The sequence below is a fragment of the Lynx canadensis genome, chromosome D4 (genome assembly GCF_007474595.2).
Source record: "Lynx canadensis isolate LIC74 chromosome D4, mLynCan4.pri.v2, whole genome shotgun sequence".
NCBI lineage: Eukaryota > Metazoa > Chordata > Mammalia > Carnivora > Felidae > Lynx > Lynx canadensis.
Window position 1 is genome coordinate 71934624 of NC_044315.2, and position 22735 is coordinate 71957358.

The window sequence follows — 22735 nt, forward strand, 5'->3', positions numbered from 1 at the left end:
GAAGTCTTCATATGGTTGTTTGTAAGTTTTTAGTGAGTAAAATAAACATTTTCATCCAAATGGTTTTGCCTTAGTTTCATTATTATTTTAAATTTGTTTAAGGTTTACCTGTTTCCTTATCTATACTGAAGGTACTGCACCAGAAGACCTTAAGAGTACATTTACATTAATTGACTATGAATCTATTATTTTCAATCATCATCAAGTGAACATTCTTAACTACTCAACTACTGTACTATAAAAACTAAGAGCAAACTTGTTAGTGAATACAATTACTTTATTTGATTAATGAATCAGAAGCCATTTTGTATATTACAATAAGCTTTCCAATGAAAACAAACCCAGTAAGTTATTTGGGTTATTTCTAATATTGTTTGATTCTGTGGTATCAACAAATGTAGGGAATAGTGTTGGAGTCCTCTTTCACTCTTAATTAAACAATGCCAACATAGCATTTTTTTTTTTTTTTTTTTTTTTTACTGGTGATTACTTCTCTGGAAATATTTCCAGTCACTGTACTTCCATACCCTTCCCACACAGTCTGTCCTTGATCTTTGAGGCAAATATTAATTTAGAATTTCCGCTTCTTGATATTGTGCTTTCATAAAACATTATCTGATTGTGCCTCATTCTAAATTTTTTTAAATGTTTATTTATTTTTGAGAGAGAGAGGGGCACAGGCGCCCCTGTGCCTCATTCTAGAAGTCACTTCAAAAAGTTTAAAACAGGGGCGCCTGGGTGGCTCAGTTGGTTAAACATCCAACTTCAGCTCAGGTCATGATCTCACAGTCTGTGAGCTGGAGCCCCGTATCAAGCTCTGTGCTGACAGCTCGGAGCCTGAAGCTGCTTCAGGTTCTGTGTCTCCCTCTCTCCGACCCTCCCCCGTTCATGCTCTGTCTCTCTCTGTCTCAAAAATAAATAAACATTAAAAAAAATTTTTTTTTAAAGTAAAACAACCAACTCTACTTAGTTTATCCATTCAGTTATTGTCAGCTTTTATCTTAAATTTTCCTTTCTTGTGAAGCCTAGTACCTCTATCAGCTTCAGATTCATCATTCTCAACAGCTACCTTAAATAATAATTACTGTTGTATTGAAGTTAATCGTTTAAATTCATGCTGAACATATAGAACTTAAATAAGATACTATATACCATATATATTCATAAAATTTCTTTCACCTGTCAACTTTATTTCATTGCATTACAGGTATTTGAACCCATCTTATAATAGTGGAAAAATAGGAAGAGAGATAAATTGGCCTGAAAACAAGCAAAATCATGGTTAAAGAGAAGGTATTTTTAAAATAATCAACTTTTGGGGCACCTGGGTGGCTCAGTCGGTTGGGTGTCCGACTTCAGCTCAGGTCATGATCCCACAGTTGGTGAGTTCAAGCCCTGCGTCAGGCTCTGTGCTGACAGCTCAGAGTCTGGAGCCTGCTTCGGATTCTGTGTCTCCCTCTCTCTCTCTACCTTTCTCCGCTCACGCTCTGTCTCTATCTCAAAAATAAATAAACATTTAAAAAAATCAACTTTTGAATTGCAGCAATTCCTGAAATATTTTTCCTTACCTGTTTATGAAAATTTTCTGTCTCTTGTGCTACCTCCTGACAGGTATCTGGGCCAAAATAGAAATGCATATAAATAATTAGGTCAGGCTTTTATGCACAAGGCCAGAGAAGTAAGGCACAAACTTTTTTCCACCCAGCTTTACTGAAGTGTAATTGAGAAATATAAATTGTATATAGTTAAAGTGTACATATGTATAATAGAATATTATTCCCAAAATTATTTAAGACCACAGACAAGTGAATGTGAATTTTAGGGCTGGCATCCCATCTCCTCCCACCAGCCTAAGACATACATACGGAGATTTCTCCCCTTCCTCAATCCATTGCCTAAAACCATCTCCCCTTCCTCAATCCATTGCCTAAAACCACACTTTAACCATGTAAAATCCCAGAGCAGGCGAGGTTCACGTAGTTTCTCATACTATATCATCTATACAACTTCTCATTAGTGGGTTGAAATCCCACTGGCCTTTCTGTGTCCTTCGCACACTCTATTCTCGCCTAATTAGGTTACGTGGACCCTGGTTCTTGTCTCCACAGAGCCATATTAACTGGACCTCAAAAATAGGTTTTCCAGAAATTTTGGAGCTGCCATACTTTAGTCCCATCCTGCGCTTTTCTTCCCCTCAGCTCAAGAACACCTTCCCTCCCTTGTCTCCTAAGCCTCTCAGGGATTCTACCTCAGCTAAAATCGCCAAGTAGCTGCCCTCGCCGGAGAAAATTCCGGCCTACTGAACATGTGACCTCTGGCCCTGGGCTCAGCACTGGCATTGGCCAGCCAGGCCAGGTCCCGCCCCCCGCATCCGCCCCCGCCCCCGCCCCCACCCCGCCCCTCCGGTTTCAGGCACTTCCGCCCCGGGCGCCCCGGCGAGAGAAACCTTTGCGGCACCAAGCGGAGGGTGGCCGTGGAGAAGGGCGGGAAGCTAGAAGGAGCTGGTATGAAAGGTAGGGAAGACCAGGCAAAGGAGTCTGGACTTCATTAGTAGTAGCAGCTCCAATGTTACTAGCTAATCCTGGACAAACAGGACAGGGCCAGAAGAAGAGCAAGGGCAGAAGCATAGCAGAAGTAAAACAGAGAAGATTTAGCCACCAGAATCAGGGAGAGAGGAAAGGGAAAGGGAGGGGGCAAACGTGACTCAGGTGTCTGGCTAGGTGTTGGCCATGCCTTGACGGCAGAAGAGCATTTGAGGAGGAGCAGGAGCATAGCTAGAATTGGGACACGCAGATTGTACACTTTGATTGATAGCCACCCCTTCACAAGCACGCTCATTTAGGAATCACTAGACCCACCTGATAAGGAAGAATTGTTTCTTTCTTTGTATTTCTTAACTCCTTCTTCCTTTCTGTGACATAGCTTGGCATTAAATTTCTTCCCAGAATATTGCAGGAGGTAACATGTATTTATTTATTTCACTAACACACGGGTGTCTTTCCAGTTAATTGTTAGCAAAGTACTAATCATGAAACATCAGTGGATGAGCCATCTTATTCTCTCAAGTTACAGACTTCATTCTATTTTGCACAGGTTGGTGTGGTTTGCTTCACTGATAGGGATTTCATGTTTAGCAATAATCAATATAAAGATGTTCATTTGGCATTGGGGTATATTACTATGCATTCCTGGATGTATACCTTTTATTAAAACTAATTTTGAATTAAATAATTTTGTAAAAATTACAAAAGTAACACATAATTATACTCATTGTAACCAGTAAAACCATCCAAAGGTGAATACAGAAAAAGTAATCTCTATTACTAACCCTATTCTTAGGTAACCAATGTTAACAATCTGGGGTGTATCTTTTTATACCTTCTTGCATGTTCATACAAGTTTATATGGGCATGCACACACAAAATAGTCTAGCCAATTATATAAAAATGGGTGACTTATTTTCCATACTAAGCAATACATCTTGAAGAAACTTCCAGATCAAGATATATATATTTAACTCATTTTTAACAGCTGCATAATATTTCAGAGTAAAGATATGCCATAATTTATCCATTCTACTACTGAAGGATTTAACAGATTGTTTTTAGGTGTTTTTTTTTTTTTACCTTGAAAATAATGCTGCAATAAGAATTCTTAGACATACGGTTTTGAATATTATTGCTCTTATTCCTGTGGTATAGATTTGTGTTGCTTCACTGGCTCAAATGGTAAGAACATTGCCAATTTAATAGATATTGCCAATTTACCTTCCAAAAATGTATAGCAATTTATGTTAACAGTGCCTGAGAGGGATCATTTTCCTGAATACTCGACAGAAATGAACATTTTGCTCTTTAAAAATGTTTGCTGGTCTGACACATGAAAAATACTGTCTCATTATTGTTTTTTCACTTTTCTGATTACTGCTGAGTTTAAACACTTTTTAGATGTTTATGGGCCCTTTGGATGTCTTCTTCCATGAATTCCATTGATTGCCTAATTGTGTGTGTGTGTGTACAAGATCAGGCAATTTTTCTATTCAGTAGGTTGTCTTTTGAAGATCTTGTATATAGGTACATTAGTTAGTATCACATTTGACTATATAAATAACAGAAAATTTCCAAGCAATATGAAATGTATTTCTCTGTCATGTAAATGAGGTACAGAAGTAAAAGGTTCAGGTCTGATATGACAGCTGTGCCCCACAAGGTCCTCAGGGACTTAATCATCCAGTTTATTACTCTGATATTCCTGTGTTGTGGTCCTTGTTTTCATGGTCTCAGGTGGCAGTATTTATGGTTCAGTCAGCAAGATGGAAGAAGGAATGAAAAAGAGGAGAGGCCCAGGGCGCAATGTTTCTTTATATATCTGTAATTAAAATTGTGAAATATAATGTTCATAATGGAAAGTGCGTAAGACAATCTGTAGTTTAAAACATCCATGCAACCTCCAGTCAAGTAAAGAAACAGAGTATTGCCAGAATTTCAGAAGCTGTGTTTCCTTTTCTAATCACAGCTCTCCCTTGAGGAAGTCTCCCCTAGACCTAGAGATTACTATAATCCTGACTTTATGGTAATCATTGCTTTTCTTTTCTTTAGTTTCACCCAAGTATATATTTCTAAATGATATAGTTTTACTTATTTTTAAATATTGCTGTGTTAGTTTGGTTTTGCTTCTATTCAGTGGATGCTTTGGTAAGTATATATGTTAATTCAATTTCATTGCTGAATACATTGTATAAACATACCTCAATTTATTCCTTCTGCTTTTTTTAACTCTTTTTTTTTTTAATTTTAGAGAGAGCACAGGAGTGGGGGAGGGGGCAGATGGAGAGAGAGAAAGAATCTTAAGCAGGCTCCATACTCAACACAGATCCCTATGTGGGGCTCAATCCCACAATACTGGGATCCTGACCTGAGCCAAAACTAAGTCAGCCACTCAACCAACTGAGCCACCCAGGTGCCCCTATCCATTCTACTGTTGTTGGCCCTTTGGATTATTATAGTTTTGGGTGATTACAAATAATGCTGCTCTCAATATCCTTATACATATATCCTAGCATACATAAATGTTTTTTTCTGGAATATAATTTTAGGAATGAATTTCTGGGATTATCGAGTGCTCATATTATCACATTTATTCAATAATGGCAAACTGCTTTCCAAACTGATTGTACCAATTTCCACTCCCACCAGCAATGTTTGAGAGTTCCTAGTGCTCTGTAACCTTACCAACCTTTAGCAGCTTCAGATTATTTAATTTTGAGTATATGGTAAGTATCTAGTTGTCTCTCAAGGAAAGTTCCCATAAGCTGCCACATGCCACTTCTGCTTACATTTTGTTGGTGAGGCCCTAGTCAGCTGGTCACTCTTAGCTGTAATAAAGGCTAAAAGATTTATTGTTTATTCTGGACAGTCGTGTGCATAGTTACAACTTGGAGATTCTATTATTAAAATAAGCAAAGAACAGATTTTTTTGAGAAATATATAGTAGTTTCTGCCACATTAAAAATAATAAAAATAGCTAACTTTATTGAGTACTTATTATGTGCCAAGCACTATTCTAAACACTTTGCAACTACTTATGAACTAGATACTATATTACAAACCCCAGTTTACAGATTAAAAACCTGGGACGGGGCGCCTGGGTGGCGCAGTCGGTTAAGCGTCCGACTTCAGCCAGGTCACGATCTCGCGGTCCGTGAGTTCGAGCCCCATGTCAGGCTCTGGGGCTGATGGCTCAGAGCCTGGAGCCTGTTTCCGATTCTGTGTCTCCCTCTCTCTCTGCCCCTCCCCCGTTCATGCTCTGTCTCTCTCTGTCCCAAAAATAAATAAACATTGAAAAATAAAATAAAATAAAAACCTGGGACATTGAAAACTTAAGTATCTTTCCCAAGATTAAACAACTAGAAAGTATGAAACAGAATTGCAAATCCAAGTAGCCTATTTCAGAGTTCATGCTTTTAGCTAGGCCATAGACTCTTTAAAAGGAATATTTGCTTTTGTTCTGACATATATTTTATGAAGGTTTTCCTCCTGCTTATCTTTGGAAATTTATAGAACTAGTTTTCTTTATATATCTGTAGTGAATTTCATCATATCTAAGTCATCTGTGGTATTTTTTTCCTCAGATATATCTGCATCATTTCTAAAATGATGCATATGAAAAGAATCTTACTTAGAACAATTACTTTTCCCTATAAATTTTAATTAAATTTTAATGCACCATTATTTGCACTATTATTGTTTTGTATCTATTATTTATTTATTTATATATTTTTAAAAGTTTATTTATTTTGAGAGAGAGAACAAGAGTGAGCATGCATGCATGGGGAAGGAGCAGAGGGAGAAGGAGGGAGAGAATCTCAAGCAGGCTCCATGCCCAGTACAGAGCCCAATGCAAGCTCCCAACCATGAGATCACAATCTGAGTAGAAATCGAGAGTTGGACACTTAACTGACTGAGCCACCCAGCCGCCCCTCATTTTGTATCTAGATGGAAATAAAATACGTTTAAAACACTTGAATATAAACTAAGCTGAGGAGACATAAAGGAAGCTGGAAAAACCCTTTACTCTTCAGATCAATTCCACACATTTGTGGAAATGTCTTATAATAATATAGGCTTCGTTGTTGTATTCACATGTTATGCTGTTGAGGACAAGGTAGTGATGTCTCAGGTTTACTGAGAACATACTTTGTGCCAGGCACAATGTTGGACACTGAAGATGCAAAAATAAGGAAAACACATCTTAGCCTTTGAGAAGCTTACAAATCCTTGTCTGATGTTGCTCTTATTTTTTTAATGTTTATTTATTTATTTTTATTTATTTATTTTTTTTATTTTATTTATTTATTTTTTTATTTTATTATTTTTTTTTATGTATATGAAATTTATTGACAAATTGGTTTCCATACAACACCCAGTGCTCATCCCAAAAGGTGCCCTCCTCAATACCCATCATCCACCCTCCCCTCCCTCCCACCCCCCATCAACCCTCAGTTTGTTCTCAGTTTTTAACAGTCTCTTATGCTTTGGCTCTCTCCCACTCTAACGTCTTTTTTTTTTTTTTCCTTCCCCTCCCCCATGGGTTCCTGTTGAGTTTCTCAGGATCCACATAAGAGTGAAACCATATGGTATCTGTCTTTCTCTGTATGGCTTATTTCACTTAGCATCATACTCTCCAGTTCCATCCACTTTGCTACAAAAGGCCATATTTCATTTTTTCTCATTGCCACGTAGTATTCCATTGTGTATATAAACCACAATTTCTTTATCCATTCATCAGTTGATGGACATTTAGGCTCTTTCCATAATTTGGCTATTGTTGAGAGTGCTGCTATGAACATTGGGGTACAAGTGCCCCTATGCATCAGTACTCCTGTATCCCTTGGGTAAATTCCTAGCAGTGCTATTGCTGGGTCATAGGGTAGGTCTATTTTTAATTTTCTGAGGAACCTCCACACTGCTTTCCAGAGCGGCTGCACCAATTTGCATTCCCACCAACAGTGCAAGAGGGTTCCCGTTTCTCCACATCCTCTCCAGCATCTATAGTCTCCTGATTTGTTCATTTTGGCCACTCTGACTGGCGTGAGGTGATACCTGAGTGTGGTTTTGATTTGTATTTCCCTGATGAGGAGCGACGCTGAACATCTTTTCATGTGCCTGTTGGCCATCCGGATGTCTTCTTTAGAGAAGTGTCTATTCATGTTTTCTGCCCATTTCTTCACTGGGTTATTTGTTTTTCGGGTGTGGAGTTTGGTGAGCTCTTTATAGATTTTGGATACTAGCCCTTTGTCCGATATGTCATTTGCGAATATCTTTTCCCATTCCGTTGGTTGCCTTTTAGTTTTGTTGGTTGTTTCCTTTGCTGTGCAGAAGCTTTTTATCTTCATAAGGTCCCAGTAATTCACTTTTGCTTTTAATTCCCTTGCCTTTGGGGATGTGTCGAGTAAGAGATTGCTACGGCTAAGGTCAGAGAGGTCTTTTCCTGCTTTCTCCTCTAAGGTTTTGATGGTTTCCTGTCTCACATTTAGGTCCTTTATCCATTTTGAGTTTATTTTTGTAAATGGTGTGAGAAAGTGGTCTAGTTTCAACCTTCTGCATGTTGCTGTCCAGTTCTCCCAGCACCATTTGTTAAAGAGGCTGTCTTTTTTCCATTGGATGTTCTTTCCTGCTTTGTCAAAGATGAGTTGGCCATACGTTTGTGGGTCTAGTTCTGGGGTTTCTATTCTATTCCATTGGTCTGTGTGTCTGTTTTTGTGCCAGATGTTTATTTATTTTTGAGAGAGTGAGACACAGAGTGTGAGAGGGAGAGGGTCAGAGAAAGAGGGAGACACAGAATCTGAAGCAGGCTCCAGGCTCTGAGCTATCAGCACAGAGCCCGATGTAGGGCTCGAACTCACTAATGGCGAGATCAGACCTGAGCCGAAGTCAGACGCTCAACAGACTGAGCCACCCAAGCACCCCTGTTGCTCTTATTTTTCAATTTTCTTTTCTTCAGGCAATTCTGTACACTGCCACCAGGGTGACATTTCTGAAACAACTGAGAACATCACTCCCCTGCTCAAACTTCATAATTTATCAAATACAGGATGAAATCTGAAATTCTTAGCATAGAACAATTACTCCACCCCATTTACTATGGAATCCTGAACAATTGGCCATTCTTTGAATATCTCTCAGATCCTCTGAATTCCAGGTCTTTGTTCCTGCTGTTTTATTTGTATTCTGATCATACATTGTAACCCTATTTATTCTATAGGGTTTAGTTTGAATGTTTCCTCCTCCCACTTAGAATTAGTTGTTACCTTTTTGGCACTCTTATAGTTTTTCTCAGTGTCCCACTTTGGGCAGTTTTCATACTTTACATTATAATTGTTTTGTTCATGTCCACCTCTCCTATCAGATTGTTTTCTTGAGATTGTGGACCATGGACCACATTTTAATTATCTTTATACACTTTGTAATACTAGCATAATTCCTTAATGCTCTAAAATGGATATTTAATTCACTGCTTAAAATTTGGCACTAGGTCATTTTGAAATAATCAAAAATTTTCTTGCATTTTGTATTAAGTATAGGCTTTCAGCATTTTTGCAGAAGCATTAATGTGTATGAAATATTACACACACATACACACACACATCAGCCAAAGTGAACATGACATAAATATGGCAGATAATCAATTTGAGACAGAGTTGCAGATTAGTCTGAATCAGATTATGCAGAAAATCTGGATATATGGAATGAAATAATATTGCACAAATGTGTTGCATAAGTAATTTGTCTTGTGGTTGCTAATTTGTGGGTGTAGTCTCACATACTATCTTTTGATCAGTAAGGGACTATTTTACATTAGTAGGATGAGAGATATATTTTGGCAAAACATATTTAATCTAATTAAACTAGAATATAATGATAAACTGGTAGCATTAACATGTAAAGAAATTTTCACAAGTATAGAAGGGAAGCCTAATATTTCATATTCATGTAGTTTACATTTTTTTCAAATACAGAAGCCAAATGTTATTGTAGCCTGCTTTTGAAACATCTCTTTCTCTAAACGCTATCACCTTTCTCTTCCATATGTTGAACCCTTCAAAATTTTTCCGATTATGAGCAATCTCATATCTCATATGTGTATCATATCTTTTACATATATTGAAAAATTCACTTAAGCTAAGCTTCTGGCCAGGATAAAAACTTTATCCATGCTTAGACTTGATTCTGTTCCCTCAAAGAAGACTTATGCTGGAGTAAACGGTCCATTTCCTTCTGAAAAATGGAAGAGCTAACTCTATCTACACTTTAACATTTCCCTTGGGTAATGTTTGTCCTGACACTTCTTATATTTTATGGTCCAGTGAAATTAAGCCATTCGCCCAAAATTACATAGGGGGGACAGGAACACAGTTCTTCTGACTTCCACACAGGGAGGTGAAATTGTTCAGTCATCGACTTATCCATTAGTTATTTTCAAGCACATATTATATGCCAAGAATATGCTAGCTGGGGAGAGCAAATGACTCTACTCTTGTCAATGTGACAGGGAAAATAAGATATTTTCATAAATAACTAGTTATTCCCTGAGGAAATTAATGTCATAAGAGTTACAGGAGCTTAAAAGGGAAATAATGTTTTATTGTTTTAATAAATAAGTTGGAGAGATACAGAAGAGTAATTCAGTAGATAACTCATTTAGCTATTTCACCAGATTAACCACACCTATGGGAAATCTAGCTGTTTGAACCACAAAAATATAACAGCACCACTGTGTACCTAATGGAAAATGAAGTGACTTATAAAATAAATAACTTCCCAAGGCCTAAACTGCAAATTCAAACTACAATAAGTTATAACAAATATCCAGGGTAGCCAATATCATCCTTATAAGAGATGGGAAAACTATTTCTCTTTTTCTCTCTAAAAGAAGTCTTAATGTTGTTTCATAAACAGCAATTCTCACCACTTCATTTTTTTTTTTTTGAAAGAGAGAGAGAATGCCCATGCACTTACGCACATAAGCAGAGGACAGGCAGAGGCAGAGGGAAAGAGAGAATCTCAAGCAGGCTCCTTGCCCAGTGTGGAGCCCAATGCAGAGCATGATGTGGGGATCTATGTCACAACCGTTAGTTAGATCATGACCTGAGCTGAAATAAAGAGTTGGACACTTAACTGACTGAGCCACCCAGTCAAAATTCATATTTTGAATTTAGACCCAATATTTTACCTCACAATGTAAGTTAATTTAACAAATAAATTTTGAACACCTACTATGTGCTTGGTATGTACAAACTTAATAGTTTAGTAACTTGTGTTGTCTTTTACAGGAGAGAAAAAAAAAAAAGAATAGCCAGAAGCAATATCTAACACTATTGACCACTTCATCTTTTAAATATATTTCTCTTTTGGCTTCTAGCTTCCTGATTTCTCTCACCTGTTCCACATCTGGACTCCCTTTAATTTGGGGAGAAAATAATAAAACCATAATATCAGGCTCATTGGTTCCACTACATATATATGTTATGCAACTTCAGCTTGTCCTCCAATGCCAACTCTCAATCATTTTTTCTCCTTGTTGTGTATATATATATATATATATATATATATATATATATATACATACATGCACATACACACACATATATATGTATATATGTATGTGCCAGCAATGTTAGAGATTTGAGAAATAGAGTCTCAAGACAATGTCCATATCTTTAAGCCCCTTGTTATATTCCAACAACTAGATCAGTGGTTCTCATTTGAGGTGATTTTGCCTCCCAGAGGGCATTTGGGCATATCTGGAGACATTTTTGGTTGTCACAACTTGGGGAAGGGGTGCTACTGGCTATTGGCAGAGGCCAGGATCCTGCTAAACATCCTAAAATTAAGAGGAAAATCCACCACCTCCCTTAAATAAGAATTATCCAGCCCAAACTGTCAACCTAGTGCCTAGTGCCTTGGCCTAGTGCCAAGGTTGAGAAATCCTGATCTTAACTGATTAAAGACTAAACTATATCCACACTCTTCTATTCATATATAAACCACTTACCCCATTCCCTAGAGATGAGTTCACCTTCTTCTTGAAGGAGAAATTGTGTTCCTTCACTTTTCACTTTTTTGTCTCAAAATGTCTGTGTAGTCTCATTTGGCATTTTCTTCTTTCTCTGGATAAGTATTGTTCTTTCTTTTCAAGACTAATCTCTTTCAATATTTGTCCTACCCTATTTTCCAAATTATTTATGCTACTGACAAAAATGCATTCTGTATCACAGAATAAAACAGATAAGAAATCAGAGTACTGTTCCCTCTGGATTCTTTATATCCTACCCACTCACCATCTCCAGAATTTAGTTGATAGATTATTTCCTCTCATGTATATCTTCAATCTCTCCCCTATAATGGATTCTCTCTGTGTCTAAAAAGTACTTAATTATATCCCATCTTAAAATGTTCTTTAAAACTCTTATTTTTGATCTTTTGTTAAATTATCTGTATTTCTTAGGACTCCTATACTTTTCTCCTAGCTGTTCACCCAGCCTCTAATTAAGTCTGCATAGTGCTGTAGAATTTAGATTTTGTCAACTACTCTCATCAAAGTCCTCTAGTAGTCAACCAATGCCTGTACATAATAACCATGCCATATAAAGCATCTTTTATTTACAAGATACTGTGCTTGGAACTTGACTTAAATCAGTTATTAACATCTCCATCATATAGATGAGAAACTGAGGATTAGAGAGGTTAAGTGACTTTCTCAAAACTCTATAGCTAGGTAGGAAGTGAGGAGCAAATTTAAAACCAAGTCAGTCTTATGTCAAAGTCTGTACACAACTCTTCATTCCCTAAGGAATCAAGTCCAGATTCCTGAGTTTGGCCTTAAGGTCTCTGTAATCTGTCTCCAAGTTTTTTCCAGGTACTGCTGACCTTCATCCACCCTATATTCTTGTTAAAGTACTGTTGTCTCTGCATACTCTTTTTGCTTTCTTTTCTCCTATTTGCTCCCACTCATATCATACCCTCTGTCTTTGTTATCCTTCTCACATGGCTCTAGAGTTCCAAATAGTGACCCACTTTCAAGCCCAACTCAAGCTTCCCAGCCGAGTTCCCTAACCTCTGATCTTTCCCTTTTTTTGTTTTTTCCTGGTGAAATTTTTCTCACAAATTTTGTTATTATAAATTACGTATATGCTTTTTTGCTCATTCTCTATTCCTGCCTCCTTTACAGCAGGAACTTGTTATGTGATAGTAACATAGTTTTGGGTAGAATTTTACAAGCACTCTTTCATATATGTTAAGAACCTGGCAAAGAGCAGGAGCTCAGTAAATGTTTGTTTGCCTGTTTGGGTCTGATCTTCAGAGCAGTTCTCCAAGGTATTATTATACTTTACTAACAGATAAGAAAATTGAGGCTCAGAGAGATCAAGTGACCTGCCAAAGGGCAGAAATATTCCAGGATGACCCAAACTCTAACGCAAGAATTTTGTCTTTAATTGGGGGTTCTTTCTACTATACTACTTAGGACTTTAGAAGTTTGATTCCCCAGTATATCCTAGCTCTATGCCTTGGTCTTAGTAGTACTGAATATGAGCTGAATGAATGAGTAAATGTCTGTTAAGAACATATTCTTTGATGTTGAAAGTCATGAGAGATTTCTTGGCCACCAAGAATAAGAGCACTTTAGGATGTGACTCATACTCATACATAATACTTATTATTCATTTAGACAGAAAGAAAACAAACCCACCCATTGTGATAAAATATCTTAGGTAACATTAGGTTGAAGTCTGTATTATTATCCACTTAAGAACACCTGTGCCACATGACTTTGACAAACAAGCTTTTATGTGATTTAAAATCAATAAGTAGGAAAAAATTCAGAATAATTTTTCAATTTTTGTTTTTCATTTTTATGTAGGTACATTTATCATTCTCTTTCCTTATTGTCTCTACTTTTTGGGTCATGTTTAGAAAGGTCACCTCTATCCCAAAAATTATACAGATACTCTAATATATTTTCTTCTACTGTTTTTATCATGTCATTCTTTACATTTAGAATCCCTGGGATTGTGTTTAAGTATGTGTATGTGTTTCTGTGTATGTGTATAAGGCATGAAATAGGTTTCTAATTTAATATTTTCTTAAATAGTTCAATGAGTTATTTATTGATTTTTCCCTTCTGATTTAAATTACATCTTTATCATATACTTCCATATACTAAATTCTTACATATATATAAACTTTCCAGAATTTTTTAAAGTTTATTTATTTATTTTGAGGTGGGCGGGGGGGCAGAGAGAGAGGAAGACAGAGAATCCCAAAGCAGGCTCTGCGCTGTCAGTACAGAGCCCAATACAGGGCTTGAACTCGTGAACCATGAGCCACCCAGGTTTTCTTCCAGAGTTTTAATTTATTCTGTTGATGGTTTACTCCTGAGCTGTTTTTATTTATTAATTTACATGGTTTTAATTATTAAAATTTTAATTTCTGGGCAGCAGTCTCATTCACTATTCTTTTTTCTTTTAATTCCTTTTAATGTACTGTTGGATTCAATTTGCTAGTATCTTGTTGAGAATTTTTGCATTCATGTTCATCAAGGATATCGGCCTATAACTCTCCTTTTTAGTGGGGTCTTTGTCTGGTGTTGGAATCAAGGTCATACTGGCCTCATAGAATGAGTTTCCTTCCATTTCTATTTTTGTAATAGTTTGAGAAGAATAGGTATTAACTCTTCTTTAAATGTTTGGTAGAATCCCCCTGGGAAGCCATCTGGCCCTGGACTATTGTTTGTTGGGAGAATTTTTGATTACTGATTCAATTTCTTTGCTGGTTATGGGTCTGTTCAAATTTTCTATTTCTTCCTGTTTGAGTTTTGGTAGTTTGTATGTTTGTAGGAATTTGTCTATGTTTTCCAGATTGCCCAGTTTGTTGGCATATAATTTTTCATAATCTTCTTTTGAAATTGTTTGTATTTCTGTGGTGCTGGTTGTGATCTCTCCTCTTTCATTTACCACGATCAAGTGGGATTTATTCTTGGCCTGCAGGAGTGGTTTAATATTCACAAATCGATCAGTGTGATTCACTACATTAGTAAAAAAAGGATAAGAATGATATGATCCTTTCAATAGATGCAGAAAAAGCATTTGACTAAATCCAGCATCCATTCTTGATAAAAACCCTCAGCAAAGTAGGGATAGATAGAACATACCTCAACATCATAAAGGCCATATACGAAAGACCCACAACTAATATCATCCTCAGTGGGGAAAACTGAGAAGTTTTCATCTATGGTCAGCAATAAGACAGGGATGTCCACTCTTACCATTACTATTTAACATAGTACCAGAAGTCTTAGCCTCAGTGATCAGACAACAAAAGGAAATTAAAGGCATCCAAATTGGCAAGGAAGAAGCCAGACTTTCACAATTCACAGACAACATAACGCTTTATGTAGGAAACCCAGAAGACTCCACAAAAAAGTTGGAAGCACTAATACATAAATTCAGCAAAGTTGCAGGATACACAATCGGTGTACAGAAATCTGTTGCATTTCTATACACCAATTATGAAGCAGCAGAGAAAGAAATCAAGGAACCAATCCCATTTACAACTGCACCAAAACCAGTAAGATACCTAGGAATAATTTTAACCTAACAGGTAAAAGATCTGTATGCTGAAAACTATAGAACACTTAGGAAAGAAATTGAAGAGGATACAAAGAAAAGAAAACATTCTGTGCTCATGGATTGGAAGAAAAAACATTGTTAAAATATTTATACTATGCAAAGCAGTCCACACATTTAATGCTTTTCCTATTAAAATACCACCAGCATTTTTCACAGTGCTAGAACAAACAATCCTAAAATTTGTATGGAACCACAAAAGACCCCGAATAGCCAAAACAATCTTGAAAAAGAAAAGCAAAGCTGTAGGCTTCATGATTCCAGACTTCCAGCTATATTACAAAGCTGTAGTTTAAGACAGTACGTTATTGGCACGCACGCGCACGCACACACACACACACACACACACAGATTGATGTAACAGAATAGAAAACCCAGAAATAGACCCACAACTATATGGCCAACTGATGTTTGACTAAGCAGTAAAGAATATCTGATGGTAAAAAGACAGTCTCTTCAACAAATGTTGTTGGGAAAACTGCAAAGCAACATGCAGAAGAATGAAACTGGACCACTTTCTTACACCATAAACAAAAACAGATTCAAAATAGATGAAAGATCTAAATGTGAGATAGGAAACCATCAAAATCCTGGAGGAGAACACAGGCAGCAACCTTTGACCTCGGTCGGAGCAACTTCTTACTAGACATGTCACTGGAGGCAAGGGAAACAAAAGCAAAAATGAACTATTGGGACTTCATCAAGATAAACTTCTGCATATTGAAGGAAACAATGACAAAACTAAAAGGCAGCCTATGAAATGGGAGAAGATAGTTGCAAATGACATCTTATAAAGGATGAGTATCCAAAATCTATAGAGAACCTATCAAACTCAACACCCAAAAAACAAATAACCCAGTTAAGAAATGGGCTGAAGACATGAATAGATATTTTCCAAAGAAGTCATCCAGATGGCTAAAATATATATTTTCCAAAGAAGACATCCAGACACATGAAAAGATGCTCAATGTCACTCATCATCAGAGAAATACAAATCAAAACCACAATGAGATACCACCTCAGACCTATCGGAATGGCCACAATTAACCAGCAAACAACAGATGTTTGTGAAGATGCAGAGAAAGGAGAACCCTCTTACACTGTTGGTGGGAATGCAAACTGGTGCAGCCACTCTGGAGAACAGTATGGAGGTTCCTCAAAAAGTTAAAAATAGAACTACCCTACAATCCAACAATTGCACTAAGTATTTACCCAACTCAAAGGATACAAAAATACAGATTGAAAGGGGTACACACACCCTGATGTTTATAGCAGCATTATCAACAATAGCCAAATTATGGAAAGAGCCCAAGTATCCATCAACTGATGAATGGATAAAGAAGTCACACACACACACACACACACACACACACACACACACACACACACAATGGAATGTTACTCAGCCATCAAAATAATGAAATCTTTCCATTTGCAACAATGTGGATGGAGCTAGAGTGTATTATGCTAAGCAAAATAAGTCAAGTCAGAGAAAGACAAATACCATTTGATTTCACTCATGTGGAATTTAGGGAACAAAATGGATAAACATATGGGAAGGAAAAAGAAAAGAGAGAGAGGGAAGCCAACCATAAGAGACTCTTAACCATAGAGAACAAACTGAGGGTTGACAGAGCGAAGTGGGTGGGGAATGGACTAAATGGGTGACAGGTATTAAGGAGGGCACTTGTTATCATGAGCATTGGGTGTTGTACGTAAGTGATGAATCACGTAATTCTACTCCTGAAACCAATATTACACTGTATGTTAACTAACTAGAATTTAAATTAAAATTTGGAAAAATAGGAAAAAAAACTCTTGATTTCTGCTTAGATCGTGATCTCACAGTTCATGGGATCGAGCCCTGAGTTGGGCTCTGCACTGACAAGGCAGTTTCCTCTCTCTCTGTTTCCTTCTCTCTCTGCCTCTCTCTCTCTTTCTAAAAATAAATAAACTTTAAAAAATGTTGGAACGAATAAATTTTTTTTTTAAGTTTCCTGGCTATCCTCTAAGGTTTATTCTTAATAAACGTAAGAAATATTTTGTCAAGATCCCACATTTTCTTTTTCTGGGATTCTGATTGAGATGAAATAAAAGTGATGGATTCATTTGGAGAATTGACACATTTTAATATAGAGTCTTCAGAATCAGAGAACCTGATATGGTTTTCCATTTACTCAAGTCTTATGTCATTTTCCCCAATTACTTTAATTTTTTTTAACATTTGCTTTATTTTATTTAAAAAATTTTTGTAATGTTTATTTATTTTTGAGAGAGAGAGAGAGAGAGTAGAAGAGGGGCAGAGAGAGAGGGAAACACAGAATCCGAAGCAGGCTCCAGGCTCCGAACTGTCAGCACAGAGCCCGACGCGGGGCTCAAGCTCAAGAACTGTGAGATCATGACCTGAGCTAAAGTCGGACGCTTAACCGACTGAGCCACCCAGGCGCCCCACATTTGTTTTATTTTTTAATATTTATTTATTTTGAGAGAGAGAGGGTCTGTGTGTGTGTGTGTGCAAGTGAGGGAGGGGCAGAGAGAGAGGGAGAGAGAATCCCACAGCAGGCTCCATGCTGTCAACCCCAAGTCTGAAATGGGGCTCCCTCAGGAAACATGAGATCATGTCCTGAGCTGAAATCAAGTTGGATGCTCAACCGACTGAGCCACCCAGGAACCCCTGCAATAATTTTATAATTTTACAATTTCTGTGTTTGTGTGTATGTGCATGCATACTTCAATAGAATATAGTGCTCTAGTACTTATATGCAAGAATCAGCCACCTGAGTTTCAAACTCAGCTATGCCATTTACTAGCCATGTAACCTGTTCTTTCACCTTTTTGTGTTTGTTCTTTATTTCCCCTCTCCTATAATATGGGCGATGATAATAGTGCCTCTTAGAGTTATCATGAAGATTAAATGGATTAATGTATCTAAAACACTGAAGACAGTATCTGGCACATAGTAAGTACTCCATAAGTACTACCTATGATTACATGTGTATATATGCTATACACATTTCTTGTTATTTGTTTATTTGTGTTTTATATACTATTATTAAAAAGGGGATTTTTTTTCTATTCTCTTCTTATGGGTGGTCATTTTGTTAATTTTGATTATGCAATCTCAATCAACACTAAATTTTGAAATTTCAGCCTCCAGAGGGCTCCCCTTTCCTGTGAATTATTGTCATTCTCATAACTTCTTTTTTAAGAATTTTGTGTCACTTACAGCCAAGTGATGAAGAGGAAAATGTGTATGTGATGCATTTGAAAGGTCAAGTAAGATAAATAAGATCAACAACTAGTCCATTGAAAATACTAACAAGACTGGGGCGCCTGGGTGGCTCAATTGGTTAAGCATCCAACTTTAGCTCAGGTCATGATCTCACAGTTTGTGGGTTCGAGCCCACGTGTGTCAGCTGTGCTGACAGCCCGGAGCCTGGATCCTGCTTCAGATTTTGTGTCTCCAGCTCTCTGCCCCTCCCCCACTTGCACTCTGTCTCTCTCAAAACTAAATAAATGTTAAAAAAATTTTTAATAAAAATAATAAAAAAAGAAAATACTAACAGGACAAGCAATCTTCTTGCAAAACTGAAGAAAGAAAAAACAGCTGAAAATGTAAAAACAAAAAAGGAATGAACAGAAACATAAATATCCAAGAAGTTTAAAAATTATAAGAATACTCAGAGTTTAACCTGTCAATAAAGTGAAAATTTTGACAACTTATCTGAGAAATATAAGTTATGTAAAGTGATACAAGTAGAGGCAGAAAACTTGAATTAGTCAACAACATAGAAGAAATGGGAAATGTTACCAAAGTTCTACCACTAGGTCAAGATGTTTTTAAACATGGATTCTCTCAAAACTTTTAGGAGCAATGTTATTTATAGAACATTGAAAAAGATGAAAAACTTTATTATAACTCATTAAACAAAGCTAACATAACTATGAAACCAGATTAGTGAGGAATAGCAGAAGAAAAAACTATAGGCCAATCTTAATAATGAAATAAATGCAGAAATCCTAAATAAAACATTAACAAATTGAATATAACAGCATTTTAAAAGTTGAATGTACTATGATCCAAATAGATTTTATTCCAGGAATGCAAATATAGCTCAGTATATTAAGACATGAGCCTCTAATGATTTGCAGCTAAATAACAAGTAAATCTTTAAATATTTCATGGCATTTTTCCCCTAATATTATCCTGCTTTGCTACTTTGTTTGATCATCTCAGCCTAGAACATCTTCTTCTCTGTCCAGGAAACTCCTACTTCTCTTTAAAGACTCAACTTAAGTCATCTCGGTCTCCTTCTCTGACACCGCCTTACCTGAGGCTAAGAAGATACTGCTCTTATACACTTCCACAATACCTTGTATTTACCTCTATTACAGACTTACTATACTGTTCTATAAATGCTGGTTAACTTGTTTGTCTCCCCTACCAAATTGTGAACTCTTGAGATACAGTCAATTTAGTTCTGTGTTGGGGTGCCTAGGTGGCTCAGTCAGTTGAGCGTCCGACTTTGGCTCAGGTCATGATCTCACAGCTTGTGAGTTCGAGCCCCGTGTTGGGCTCTGTGCTGACAGCTCAGATCCTGGAGCCTGCTTCTGCTTCTGTGTCTCCCTCTCTCTCTGCCCCTAACCCACTCACATTCTGTCTCTGTCTCTCTCAAAAATAAATAAACATTAAAAAAAATTAGTTCTGTGTTTTGGAAGCCTGATATATAAACATTTGGCAAAATCCACTGAGAGTTATACACAGAACAAAACTGGAAATAAAAAATGTTAGCCAATTACTATAAAAAGCTGTATTGGAGGACACGATTTTGATGTCTAGACTGGACTTCTCAATATTTCACCTTAGAAAAAAATCAAACTTCCTTTTCCTGTTGGAAGCAAAGTTGGGCAACATCCCTGGAAAGCACTAGCTTCTTACCATATGGTAAAGAACACACTAGTGTTAACCTCCTCTGTCGGGAGCCTAGAAGATGCTAATGTATTTATTAATAGAATGTATTAATGTATTTATTAATCAAAAGTACTAATCAAGTCAGTCACTCTTCCCATGGTTAACTTAGAGGTGAAGAGAAAGGCCAGGAGTTTTATTCTAACTGAAATTCTGCATGGAGATATGAAGCCAGAGAAATAGAGGATACCCCCTGTAATGGCTACCGAACCTAGGACATTTTCCTTTAGGACTTAGTTGCCTATGATTTCAGAGAAAAATTTCAATTGCAGTAACTATATTTAGCCTGAGTGCTCTCATTTAACTTAGCAGGTCTTTGTTTTTTAATTTATAATTTGATTGGTATGCTTCTTCAAATTTCTGTTGGAATAAGTCAAGTGAAAAAAGTAACCAAAAGACATGTAAATTTTCCTCACAAATCCACTTGCATTCTATTATGTTCTCTGTACTTTTTTCTAGTTAATGTAACATTGCTTTCAAGGCACTCTTAACAGGGAAACTGCTCCTTCTGTAGCCTCGTGAAATCGAATAAGAAGGAATTGTCATCTCCATATATTCTGGATCTATTTAACCTAATAGCATGCTCTGCTAACACTGACAGACAAGGGGAGGGCCAGGAAATGTCAGAGAATGAGGACAGTATTGGAATATGAGCCCATTCACTTAGTATTTGTTTCACTAGCTTTTTCCCTCTGCTACCAATACAGATAGTAGCTGGAGATCTAACGGACAGTATAGTGATTATAGTCAACAATACTGTGTTATATACTTCAAAATTGCTAAGAGACTAGATCTTAAATGTTCTCAACACAAAAAAGAAATGATAATTATGTGACGTGTTGGAAGTTTTAGCTAAAGCTATGATGGTAATCATGTTGCAATATATAAATATCAAATCAACACATTGTACACCTTAAACTTGCTCAATATTACATGTCAGTTATATCTTAATAAAAAATAAAATGAAGATATGGTAATTTGTTTCACGTATTGATGGACACTTAAGTTATGTAGTGGCTATTCAAATAAAGCTGCTATGAATGTGTACGAGTCTTGGTGTGGCTGTGTTTTCATTTCTCTTGGATAAATAACTAGGAGTGAATGGCTGGCTCTTATGATTTGTGTATGTGTGGTTTTTTTTTATACCATTGACATGTAACATGTAACATTATACTAGTTTCAGGTGCACAGCATAATGATTCAATATTTGTATACATTGTGAAATAATCACCTCAATAAGTCCATCCATAACATTCATCTGACCATACAGTTACAATTTTTTGTGTGTGATGAACACTTTTAAGATCTATTCTGTTAACTTTCAAATACACAGTACAGTATTATTATTAACTATAGTCACCATGCTATATATTACATCCTAATAAATTATATCCTAATTTATTATCCTAATAAATTAGGATAATAAAATAAGATAATTTTATACTATTATATCCAAATAAATTAGGATTTATTTATTTTATAACGAAGTTTTTTCTTTTTTTATCTTTTTTTTCTCTAAAAAAAATTTTTTTTTTTTGAGAGAGAGAGAGAGAGAGAGAGCGTGAGCAGGGGAGGGGCAGAGAGAGAGGGAGACACAGAATCCCAAACAGGCTCCAGGCTCTGAGCTGTAAGCACAGAGCTTTACGTGGGGTCGTACTCACAAACTGCGAGATTATGACCTGAATCAAAGTTGGACGCTTAACCAACTGAGCCACCCAGGCAACTCTATCTTTTTTTTCCCTTAATGTTTATTTATTTTTGAGAGAGAGAGAGAGAACATGAGTGGAGGAGGGGTAGAGAGAGGGAGACACAGAATCCGAAGCAGGCTCCAGGCTGCAAGCTATCAGCACGGAGCCTGACTTGGGGACCAAACCCACAAACCATGAGATCATGACCTGAGCCAAAGTCAGACACTTAACTGACTGAGCCACCCAGGAGCCCCTGGAAGTTTGTTTCTTTTGACCACCTTCACTCATTTCACCAGCCCCACAATCTCCCCACAACAGCCAGTCTGTTCTTTGTATCTGGAAGTTTGTTTTTTATTTTATTTTTTAGATTCTGCATATAAGTGAGATCATACATTCATACATGCATATTTAGAATCATATATATATGCATCTTATATATATATATGTGTATGTGTGTATATGTATGTGTGTGTGTGTATATATATATATATATATATGCATCTTTTTTCCTCAATGTATTCTTTTGTTAAAAAACTTTTTTTGGGGGCACCTTGGTGGCTCAATCAGTTAAGCATCTGACTGTTGGTTTCGGCTCAGATCATGACCTCACAGTTTTCAAGACCCCTGCATCAGACTCTGTGCTGGCATTGTGGAGCCTGCTTGGGATTCTCTGTCCCTCTCTTTGCCCCTCCCCACTCGTGCTCCCTCACTCTCTCTCTCTCAAAATAAGTAAAAAAAAAAAAATTAAAAGAAGAACTTTTTTCTACTTCTATTCCTCTTCTTTTGACTTTCCTCCTCATATTCCTGTTATTCTTTTCTGCTTTTACTTAACACAGATTATGGGTTGTTTCTAACTCAAGCAGCAAAGTGAGTATTAGCAGTTACAGCCTCAGG

At 36.8% G+C, this 22735-nt stretch overlaps 1 protein-coding gene across 1 annotated transcript in view; it reads right to left on the reverse strand.

The window, feature by feature from the left end:
- Positions 1 to 1637, reverse strand: part of SHOC1 (shortage in chiasmata 1) — an 84344-nt gene extending 82707 nt beyond the window's left edge. The window contains exon 1 of the mRNA XM_030294203.1: positions 1569 to 1637. Coding sequence (XP_030150063.1) covers positions 1569 to 1637 — 69 coding nt within the window. The remainder of the gene's footprint in view (positions 1 to 1568) is intronic.
- Between the last annotated feature and the right edge of the window lie 21098 nt (positions 1638 to 22735).